The sequence below is a fragment of the Mus caroli genome, unplaced genomic scaffold (genome assembly GCF_978045245.1).
Source record: "Mus caroli unplaced genomic scaffold, Mus_caroli_1 scaffold_1, whole genome shotgun sequence".
Classification (NCBI taxonomy): domain Eukaryota; kingdom Metazoa; phylum Chordata; class Mammalia; order Rodentia; family Muridae; genus Mus; species Mus caroli.
The window spans coordinates 192577473-192589755 of NW_028227256.1; the positions used below are offsets into that span (position 1 = coordinate 192577473).

Genomic DNA, 12283 nt, shown 5'->3' on the forward strand with positions numbered 1-12283 from the left:
CAGGAAGGGAGCAAGAATTATGACGGAGGAGAGCTGGCTATATACCAATACATCTGTATATCTGTATACTGATGTACAGTCCATCTGTCTGCTCTTAGAGCACAATCCCTGACACAGAGCATCTAATACATGGTTGGGAATACTTCGTCCTCCCACATAGAAGTTCTGGTGTCAGTCTCTCCTTTCTCTTGCAACCTCGGAAGTGGATATTTACACCATGGAGATCAAAGCGAGGGCTGCACAGGTCACAGAGAGGCAGCATCCAATGCCACAAGGCAGGATGTGCACTTGAATCAAGTCCTTGCCAAGAGTATTGCCCGTCTGCATAGGAAGCTCATAAAGAGCAAAGCCATTTTTTCCTTCAGCCCTAAGCTAGCCTGGCCTCTGTATGAATTTCTTAGTTCTTAGATGGTGACACGAAAAATAAAAACTACATTCACTGAATGTAATACTGATTGATGCCTCTTATGAAGCTCATTTTAAAGATGAGAGTTATGAGCAGTGATAACTTTCTTGATGTTACAGCAGTATTTTGTTTACCCCTCAGCTGCTTGGCCCTACAGCACCACATTGACTGGGGTATAATCCTTGCTGTCTCCTTTAAGGTCTCTTAGGCAAACATTATTCTCTGTCTAGAAACAGAAGGGAAAAAGAGCTGAAACTAAGTTCTAGCCTCTACTGAGATGAGAAGAAAGCCAGAAGTTCTGCCCTCAGTATCATCTTGGGAGGCCAGGCATATGTGGTGGGTAGAGAGGATAGGGCAAGCCAAATTAAGTGTATGGACAGGGAGAAGGAAGATGGATGGTGGGAAACACAGAATGGAGGAGAGAGCAGAAGGAAACAGTGAACACCAAAGCCAACAATGGGGCTCCCAGTAAACAGGGAGGCATAGCCTCAGCCAAAGAAAGAGGCTGGCTGGTGCTGAACAAAGGGACTAGAGGAGAGACTAAGGCACGTACTCCTAGCTGGCAACTTGATCTCTGAAGGGTTAGGGACAGTTAGCTCAGACTGTGTTGTGTGAAAACTAAATGTACACATTAGATAGGTCCACTGCATTCTGTCATTCTGCATGCAACAGAATGCTGTTTCACACCTGTGAAATGGGAATAATAACACGCTGCTCTAGTAACTTGTTTTGAGCCCAAAATTGAATACAATATATAAAACCCTAGATGCAATTTGTCTCATTCTGAACACTTCATAAGTAAAGAAACAGCAAGTATCATTATCAGAGAAACCTCCCATCCCTTGGAGGTGATGGACTGTTGTTTCTATCTTACTTCTCCTTGTCTCTGTAAACCAGGAGACAGTCCTAAAGAATACCGTGTTTCTAACTTGCAAGCCAAGCTTTGGGAATCTCTCATCAAGATACTCTGACTCTGAGGGAGGCCCGAACTTTGCTCCTCCAAGGCTCTACCCAGGTCCTGCCTGAGTCTATCATTGCATGAAGCCAGCCTAATCACTTTTCCCCAGGCTGCCAAGCCCCTAGGACCTCCAGCAACTCCCACTCTGCTTCTTCATGCAGCCCTTTAGATCCCCAGCTGTAATTAATCAGCTGCATCTGCTCTTGCCCTTGAGCAGCTTTGTGGCACAGTTCCCTGGAAATGTTCAATTAGTGGTTGCAAGAATGAGGGCCGTTGTAGCATCACTGTGCTGCTTTCCAGGTCATGGCACCCACAAAGGAAAACAAACATGACAGAGTTCAAAAAGGATACAAAGTGAGCTGAAGTGCCTCTAGGGTGCTCCATTTGACTGACAGCGATTGAGGTGGGGTCTGAGCATATAGAGGAGTGGATCTCCAAACCAAAGGCTCCCAAAGCTTTAGAGGCTCCAGAAGGAAAAAAAAAAGTAGAATTCTCCCATGAGTCTCTTCTGTCAGCCCATGATCTGTTCCCAATAATGCAATGTTCTTTTACACACTGCTGTCTCCATTATTCTGGCTTAGCATGTACTAAGCAACAGGTGCATGGCAGGGGCTTAGATAAGCGACTTCATGTTTGAGAGAGTCTAGCTAGCACTTACTGCTAGTAGACCAAGCCTAAAAGTGTTCCCCTTAGATCCTGCAAAACATAGCCTATCTTTCCTCTCCAGAACTAGATACCAATCATCTTAGGACAAGGTGATAGAATAACTTAAAGCCCATGTCTTAGGCTTTTACTGCTGTGAACAGACACCAGGACCAAGGTAACTCTTATGAAAGACAACATTTAACTGGGGCTGGCTTACAGGTTCTGAAGTCTATTATCATAGTCTACAGTCTATTATCATCAGGGCAGGAAGCATGGCAGTGTCCAGGCAGGCATGATGCAGGAGGAACTGAGAGTCCTACATCTTGTTAATAAGACCTGCTTCTAGGCAGCTAGGAAGAGGCTCTCAAAGCCCACCTCCACTGTGACACACTTCTTCCAAAAAGGCCACACCTACTCCAACAAAGCCACACCTCCTAATAGTGCCACTCCCTAGACCAAGCATATTCAAACCACCACACCCCATTAAAATGCAAATTTAGAGTAAATATGGGAATACTTGCTTGTGATACTCCGGAAGCTCAGGCAGGAGGATCTCCAACAAATTCAAGGCCAGTCTGTGTTACATCAAGAGAGCCTGACCAAAAGAACACATACACACAACACACACAATACACACACACACACACCACAACTACCTCAAACCAGTCATACTGTTTATGTGACCCTCATTTAAAGTTATTTTTCTGAAAGGATTCATTTAGTTCATTGTGTGATGCTGCATCTGCCTCAAATAACTAATAACCAAGGAAAGAAGTACTGGCAAGAAAGGAAAGAGAAAAAGATGAAGACCATTTTGGACAGTACTTTCCAATTTGTTGTCTGTTAAAGAATGATGTCCAGCTCAGAGTGTGTTTCCATACAAGATTCAGAAGGCCCTGGCCTCAGTACTACCTGCTTCCTGGCCAAGCTTGACCTGCAGGAAACTTCTCAGGATACATACCTCCAGCCAGCAATACATGTTATTTTCACCTGGTTACTAAATATCTGTCTTTGATCCACAAGTTTTCTTTCCAGATCAGCAGGACAATTCATATCATCTCTTAGCTCCCCACAATCCTTAAATACCGCATTCTTCTCATCTGTAAGTCCTGTGTGTAGGGAAGCACAGAGCAGGAAATTACCAATTGTTATGACCTGCACTCTGAACTAACATGCTGGAGTTTTCAAAACATTAGCTAATTTAATCCTGGCATCCTTCCTTTGAGGCCAGCATGATTATCAGTTTTCAGGTGAGCTTGTTCAAGGCCACATAGCTTTCTGAAACACAGACTTGACTTTTCCTGCTCTCTCTTTTGCTGCAGACACTGCTTGAGTACTAGGTTTCACTTCCTTACCCCAGAGCAGTCAGAAGCACACAGGCCATCTGAAAGTGGAAGCTAAGATAGGCAAATATACCCACTATTCCAGCTATGTCTGAGTATATTCTGTGTCAGTGGGGGTTCAGTGTTACTATTCTACCCTCTTACCATCTTCCTACCTTCCTCTGAGGTTCCACTGCTCCTTTTAGAGCAGAAAGACCTTTCCTGGGCTTTTTGCAGGCAATAACTGGACACTTAGAAAGTTTGCCGCTATAGACCCACACATAAATGCCAAACCTAGCCTCGAGGTTTTAAGAAGTGACATCATGGGCATCCTGCAATTTCTTGCTACTTCTAAGGGAAAAAAAAAAAAAAAAAAAAAACCTCTGAGGACAGGGGAAGAGCCTGGGGACTCACCAACTGCCTGGTTTAACAATGTCGTCCTGGCAGGTATTATGCTTTCCTTCTCTTAAGACCAAACTTTTCCATTAGCCCTCCTTCTCGAAGCCTGTGCAGTTGGTTCTGAGGAGGAATGAGGGTGTGCATACCAGGTTCTTGTGACTCAGGAGCCTTGGACTCTTCTCAGACATCTGGGAGGATTCTGGTAGACAGACTTGTATAGGATGTTTTCTTGTGTTGTTTTGTTCTAAGCACAGACTGGCAACCTGACTCACTCTGGCTTTTGAACTTAGGGAAAGCAAATGCATTCAAAAGCAGAGGCGGGGAGGGGGAGGACTGTAGGGGGAGGGGGGAGGAAATCGACAGAGGCCATAAGAGGATGTCAGGTCCTCTGAGCTAGAGTTGAGTACAAGAGGTTGTATACAACCCAGTGTGAGTAATAAGATTCAGTCTTCAGGCCTCTGTAAGAGCAATAAATGCTCTGATTAGCTGAGCCATCTCTCCAGCCTTGACACAGAAATGTTTAAAGTCCATGCTAGTATGGGAACCACTAATCTCTGGCAGGACACAGAGGCCATATTATAGAATAGAAGATACAGCTGAAGAAATGAAGGAGACCATAATCTAGGGGAACTTTGCCTCAATAATGATCACAACCACTGAACCAAGTGACTAGAACCCTTGGCAGCTGTGGAATTTACGTGGAGGACCATGGAGATTCTTTTGGTTAGAATGAGTGAAATGATTAAGTCTGCTTAGCATCTGTTCTTACATAGGAGTGAGAACCGAAAGGACTTTGACCTTATTAATTATGCATGACAGGAGAAGGGAAAGTAACTATTGAAGATGCTTGCAAATTTTCTGGCCAAGAGCATAGTGACCCCATTTACCTTGAAAGAAAATCTGAAAGGATAATTGGACTTGAGTAGAAGGAAGAAAAATTAAGAGTTTATTTTTAGATATGCTGAAACTTAAGCCACCTGATAGACATTCAGGTAGAAGTGGAAATGTCCTGTAGCAATTGGATATATGGCTACGGTGCTCAGGAGAGAGGTGTGAGCATATGACAAAGATTTGGAAGTCATCAGTAATGGAGATTTCCATTGGAAACTCTCCTGCAAATTGGATGATCACCAGCTCATTTATAGCTTGAAAATCCATAGTTTTATAGATACATTTTGTTTTAATCAAAACTGTAAGCTATGCATTTCTTTAAGCCCATGGCTGGGTGCTGCTTAGTTGCTATTTACTCTGAATTTTGGGGCCACATATTCCAAGTGATGACAATATAAGCTGTAGCCTAAAAAATAGGCTCTCTTGAAAACTCAGCTTCCCCAGCACTTTCCAAGACTAGGGATGTGGTCTGATAATCTAGAGAGGACCTAATTTGCACACCAGCTGCTATTGGACCCACATGTATCCTTGACATATACATTCATTCCAAGATTATAACACTTGCTCATAATTTACCCAAGAATCTTCTTTGTACTGACTTATACTTCTGAGAGTTCAGTGCCTGTAGCTTGTGTCTAACTATCCCTCCATGTTGGAAGAAACAGCTGTTATGACTGAACAGCAGGGGAGCTGTACTGTGAAACCTTCCAGAGGCACCGAGTACTCATGTGCTACCTGCAAGACAAGAGTATTTTTAGGCTTTCAGAAAGATTTCATTTCACAGTTTTTTCTGAAAGGTTATAATTAACTGCAGTGAACAAAAGACTTTTTAAAAAATAAAAGTGGGAGGAAAGGAACCAAGGAAAGAAACCAACCAACACAGCTCTGTCTAACACATTGGGGAGCCATGCACGTGCTGGGGTTGGGGTGGAGGTGGGTGGCGCACTGGTAAGCCAAGTCCAAAAATGTCCAAGTGAACCCATAACTAAAAGCATGTTCTCTCCCATTGATGATATTTAAAAGATAGAAGCAGCTCCTTCCCTTGCCTCTCATGACAAGAGTCCATCTTCCAAGGCAGGATCTCTGGCCTCTGAAAAATTGACATGCTAAGAAGAACATCCAGAGCACACCTTTTTTGTGGACATTTTAGAGTTTCCAGGGACAGTAGACCCACAGAGGCTTCTTATTCTTGCTACCTTTTTCCCTTCCGTACAGTTCTGTCTTTCACACCCCCACCCAAACACATGGATATGCCTGTGAGTCTCTTAGGCAACATCTCTCTTGATCCATTCCATATGTTTAGTTTTATTTATAAGCTGAGGTATTTTATTCCAAGAAAAAGGAATCAAGAGTCACAGACAAGGTGATGTAGGTAAAAATGAGTCCTCAGAATAGTGTTTTGGGGGCCTTTCAGGCAAGAATTCAGCAGCACAATTGAAGGTTTGCAGAAATGGAAGGGAAGTCAGCAGGCTAAATTGATTCTGGCTTGGCAACCTCCACACTGAGACAAAGTCTGCTTGGTATGCCACCAGTAATAAGGAAGAGCTATCCCCACCCACACTCTATCTCTTTCTTGCTGGCTAGAACATGGGGGCCCATGTCTGGAAGGGTAGCAAGACTCAGTATCTCTGAGGAGGAGTGGCCCCTTCCACCTGGACTCATCCATATTGACTGTTCCATCCCTAACAGGGTTCAATTGTGTTGGATGGTCTTGTGTCAACTTTATATAAGCTAAAGTCATCCAAAAAAGGAAATCTCAATTGAGAAAATACCCACTTAAGACTGGATCATAGGCAGGCCGGTAGGGCATTTTTTTAAATTAGTGATTAATGACGAAGGGCCCAGCCCACCATATGTGGTGCCATCCCTGGGCAAGTGGTCCTGGGTTCTATAAGAAATCAGGCTAAGCAAGCCATGAAGAGAAAACAGCAGTAAGAGTAAGCAACACTCTTCCATGTCCTCTGCATCAGTTCCTGCCTCCAGGTTCCTGCCCTGTTTGAGATTCTATCCTCACTTCTTTAAATAATGAACTGTTTCTGTGGACCTGTGAGTAAAAATCAACCCTTTGCAATAACAGCCCTAACTCAGACAACTAGCATGTATAGGCTTAAGGGGGAGCTTGTTCAATGTCCAAGAATACAAAGACACTGTCCCTGTCCCAGAGGTACCATCCTGGGATCTTAGCAGACTGCTGGTCTCAATCAAGTCAAGCCTTTCTTAGGATGTAGTGATAAGCTGCCTTTTTATTGCTGTGCACAGGTTACCTAAGATTTTGGATCCATCTCTAACACCTCTAGCTCTCCTTCTTCTCACTATAAAATGAGACTCCTAGAATAAGATGCTCTGACACACACTCACCTCTACCTCTAGGTTGACAATTATGAATTTCTTTGTTCACTCAGGATCAAGATTAGCTAGTTACTTCAAACTTCAGGCAACTGTAATCTTCAAAGCATGAACATATTCATAGGATTTACTGGATTCCTGAGAAATTTATAGTCTGGCATCCTGATTCTTCTACTCCTTTCCTTTTGGGTAAAAGCAAAATGAGATAATCAGCATTTGGTAGCTGAATTAAAGAATGAACAAATAAATAATGATCCTTACTAGTGGGAAGCCAGAGAAAGATTGTAAAATATGAAGTCACCTCTTTGCTCTAACATATGTCATGAGTTTTTTCTCTTTCTTTCAGAACAATGGTAAGCAGTATGGGTCTGTGATATTCCCTTTCAGCCAAATCGAATCCCCACTTGTTACAAGTCTCTGCTGTTTTCCCTGTATCTGTCTGATCACTGCAGACTCTAAACTGGAAACTTTGTTATCACTTCCTTCCTGACTTATAAGTTCTTTGAGGTCGAGTCTGTTGAGTATTCACCATTGTATCCTACAGGATCGAGCACAGAAATAGCAATAACACTACTGTCATAGTTTCAAAGCCTTCTTGTGAACACAGAACTTCAAGAACTAACTGGTGCTTCCATGCTCACTCTAGCTTGGTAGACATGATAATACTCTCCTCAAGGAAGAAGAACTGAAGTTCACAGAGATTATGTAATTTGATCACACTCAGGCAGCTAGTGAATTAGAGATGCACATAAATCAGTGATGTTCTTATGAGAGTTCAGAATTCTTCTGTTAAGTTTTGCTTTTTTTAATGGATGGGTGAGTGGGTGCATGGGTGGGTGGATGGATGGATAGATGGGTGAATGATCTAAGGAAATAGTGTAAGATAGAAGGTGATAGCTGTATTCTGCACAAGATGAGAAAAAGAGAAGGCACTCACATTCTAGGAGTCTCACCAAAGTTCCTAAGTACTCTGTTTGGAGAGGGAAAAGAAACCTCTATTCTTGTGAATAACTCAGCTAGTGGCTAACACCACCTTCCTCCTACAGATTTTGACAGTATCAGGACCACCTGAAGGAGGGACTCGTGTGACCATCCATGGCGTGAACCTGGGCTTGGACTTCTCTGAGATTGCTCACCATGTGCAGGTGGCTGGAGTGCCCTGCACACCTATCCCAGGGGAATACATCATCGCTGAGCAGTGAGTCTACCCTGGCCTGCTGGCCTTTATCTGTGTGAGCTTCAGAGTGGAGAGTCTCTGTACTTCCTTCTCTGGGACTTTCCCAAGTATCTTTCACTTTACCTCCTCCTGTGGAAAATGTCCCAAGAAGTCTTTTGGGGTCTTTCTGCCCCCCCCCCACCCCCTCCAGGAGGCCTTGTTCTACTTGCTTCCCTATTCTACTCTCCTCAGGCATCAGGGCTCCAGGTGTTCTTACTGCCTCTCATTTAGTCTTTGTCAGCCTGCTGGCATGAATGGTGAAAGCCCCTCTGGGAACTCTTGGCCCCTCCTTCCCCCCCTCCCCCCCCCCCATTGAAATGCACCCTTCCAGGTAGGCTGTGGACAACAATTTGTTTAGTGCCTGGGGCTCTGACAGTAGCTTAATCTGAACAGGGCCTCCACTGGAGCGAATTCATTTATTTCACTAAGGGAAATGTCAGCTGGAAATTAGAAAATAGGCATGTAGTGGCGGGCAGGCGGGCAAGCTCAGGAGTGACATATGTTTCAATGTGGGGTGTTCCCTTGGCAGTAGAAACTACAGTCAGTGAGCAGGAAGTGGTCCAGAAGTGGGGGTGGGCTGGGGTGGATGAAAGAGAAGGAAGAACAAGGGAAGGGAGCTACCAGAGCATCCTTCATGCTCTGTCATGTGACATTGGGTCAAGGCTCCTCCATCTATTGAAGATGCAACTCTGTATGTGTCAGGAGCCAATAAGATCTTGCCTTTAACTCAGGATTTTCTCTCTTACCCTGTCATACTGCAGCCTCAGGCTCCTCTGAGAGCCAGTCCTCAATGGCAGTCATAAAAATGGCATCACTTTATTTTCCATCAGCGTTTTTTAGTGTACAGAAGAACACTTTTCTAGCCACTATTTTTTTTTTAATTTTTCTGACTCTGGCAAATAAATTACTACAAAATCTGGCAAGAGTAAAAGTTGGGGAGATTATTTTCTCCAGCCACTTGGGAAGTAAATACCAGGGCAGACTCAGAACTAAAATCTTCTAACTCCTTGTCATACCTATTTCCCTGATGCAGCAACCACTGGCCACAACTTCTGGGCAAAGAAGACTTGGGTATTCCATGACTCATCCATCACCCATGGCTCTGAACCTCAAAGGCCTTTTATTCTAGCATAGCTCAGAGAAGGGTCAGTGGCAGAAAGGGTAAATTCCCAGACTCTTGGGAGAAGTGTAAGAGTCACTGGCCACAGGCAAGGAGATAAAGCTGGCCTGATCCTTCTTTTCCTTCAGGTCCTGTTCTTTATTGATAACCTTATCCCTATAAGGAATGAGCTTTGAGCGAGTGATGGCTAGGCCTACAGAAGAGAAATCAGGAATGCATAAATATTTCTAGGGAACCACATTAGGAGATAAACACTGGAAACTAAGACAACCTGCCGGAAACCTCATGGTCACATGATCTAGAGTCCCATGCCATGCAAAGCTTCACCAGGCACTTGGACACACAGACCCCAAATCCATCTGGACCTCAAGAACTTTCCATGGTCCAACTTGGGGGTTTGGGGGACTCAGACTTTAGGGTGAGAAGTATGAAGTGCCAGGCAGCTGGACTCAAAACTTGCCCAAGGTTTTAATTAAACTGTTTTGACCCTGGCTCCCCTGCTAACCAGCCCTGATACTTCAGCAAGCCATTTAGTCTATGACCTTCATTTCATGGACGACAAGAAACTTTAGTTCTGTTTATGAAGTCAGGTATACTTCTTTACCCAGGAACATGGGGAGGAAAGAACCCAAATGATCTGTAAGTGCAGTCATGACAGGACCCTGGGGAGGCAGTCATTCCAGGCCTTTTGAGGTCATTGGTGACCCTTGCTGCAGGCACAGGACAGGCAGGCTGGAAGCAGTGAAGGACACCCTATGCCTCACTGGTTGCAACCTGGTTTCCAGCTGTGCCAGGCTCATTATCACTCCTAAGGTTTCAGAGTTTGTTAACATCGTTAAGCCTCCATCCTGGGCCGTGAGCAGCAGGTGTAATCATTACAGATGTCTGCAAGAGATGAATTTGGCTAACTGGGCTCAGTACAGAATCCTGGCCACAAACAGGATTAGCGAATGCGGTAATGATTCACCATATGCTTGTGTCTGCCATCTATCACTCCACAATTAGGTTAATATCGGTTTAAAGGTTCTGATTAGTCCTGAAATCAAAACCCTACATGTCTGTGAAGGGCAAGATGATTCAGCCATAGGACACTTTCTGGACAGTGAAATGGAGGTCCAGACTTCAACTCAGTATCTCCAGAGACAAAGGTTTCCTTTCATCTGACCTCCCTCTCCTCTGCTTTATGTGTGAATTCAAACTCAGCTGGATGGGTGCTGAACCTCTGTGCTTCCCACCCAGGAAGTGAGCCACCACTTATGCATGTCTGTCAGAAATAGTGTGGTATGGGGGTAATGAGAAAACTGAACTGGTGCCAGGAGCCTGGGGGCAAGCTATAGTTCAGCTACTGATGAACTGAATAGCATTGGACAAGTCACTTTGCTTCCTGATTCTCAAATGGCCCATCTGGAAATTAGGACCAGCTGAAGTGTACAATCCCCTAAGTGGTCCTCAGGAAGCTAGAACAATATGACCCATAGAATCTGCAAAACACACACACACACACACACATACACACACACCAACTAGAAACCAGTTTGTCAATTACAAGTCAAATCTTCATATGGAAACTGGACAGTTGTTTGGCTTAATTCATTTTATAAGGGGAAAATTTCACTATCTCTAGTCATTGCCTTCTAGTGATATGTAGGGAGCCTCAGAGAAACCAGGAACACAGAGGACATGGAAATTGGGAAGCCTCTGAGAAATTAAACCAGCGAATACAAATGAGACTTAGGGGAGGAAGTAAAATATACCCTTATGCCTGTGGTGGTCCACAGCCAAGGGGAGACATCAAGTGACTAAATCTCAGAATCCTAGAAAATGAGTGGGGTTGTTCCCTGTATTTGCCAAAATCTGTCACTAGCATGATGCCTGTGCTGTCTCTCCCTTAAAGCATCTAGAGCTTTTTATTAAATCCAGCATCTGAGACAAGTGTGATGACACATGCCTATGGATCCACCTACTCAGGAGGCTGAAGCAAAAATGCTGCTTAAACCCAGAGGTTGGAGACCAGCCTATAAAATGTAGTGAGACTTTGTCCAAATATATACATACATATATACATACATACATACATACATTCATACACACATATACACACATACATATATATATATATATATACACACAAACATACACATATGTACATACATACACTATATATATACATATATATACATATATATACACACACACACATATATATATTACATACATTTATACATAAGATAAAGATCCAGTGCCCACAAACTTGAGTGATAAAAGGCACAAACTTGAAATTCAGGCTCACCTTACTTTCAGTCAGGACTCCTTCATTTGCTGAAATGTGGCCCTAAATAAGTCATGCAGCATCCCTGAATCTTGCTTGCATATAAGTCAGAGATAATAAGACCCTTCCTGGAGCAGAGGACTAATGTGATGTTTGGTCCCATCTTGTGGGCCACCTCTGTCATCAGCAACTATGGCTCTGGTTATTTAGTTACAGGTTCTGCTGCGGCACAATCCCTATTTTTCTACATAGCCCTTTCCATTTCTGTGGCATGTTTCTTCTGTAATTCATCTCCCTCAGCAAGGACAGGTGTCCTATGAAAATTCAAGTCCTTTCCAAATTGCCTTCCAGGGCTCATGAGTGAAAGGGGAAAAGAGGGAGACACTCGCACTTCACCAACAGTGCTGCTTAGTTTTCTGAGAACTGTCTGACTTTTTAGACATGCTCATACACACCCTTGTTCGTACCCTACTCCTGATCCCAGTCCTCCTCGTACTTACAGTCAGGTGATACAGCTCAGCTGCTAAATGAGGACATTATGCCTTGGGCCCACTCAAGCATGGATTTAATTCAGAGACAGCTACAGATACTTAGTTCAGATACTTGGATTGGCTCCATCTCCTTCTATCACTCCTCTTTCAGGGGCTCCATACATGAAGTTTAGCTTTTGGAACATGAACCCCAAGCAAGAAAACGTTTAGAACCTAAGAA

The 12283-nt window shown here is 43.8% G+C and overlaps 1 protein-coding gene across 1 annotated transcript in view; it reads left to right on the forward strand.

The window, feature by feature from the left end:
* The window catches only part of Plxna2 (plexin A2), a 194176-nt gene that overhangs the window by 150001 nt on the left and 31892 nt on the right, over positions 1–12283 (forward strand). The window contains exon 13 of the mRNA XM_021173227.3: positions 8014–8165. Within this exon, the coding sequence (XP_021028886.1) occupies positions 8014–8165 (152 nt within the window). The remainder of the gene's footprint in view (positions 1–8013; positions 8166–12283) is intronic.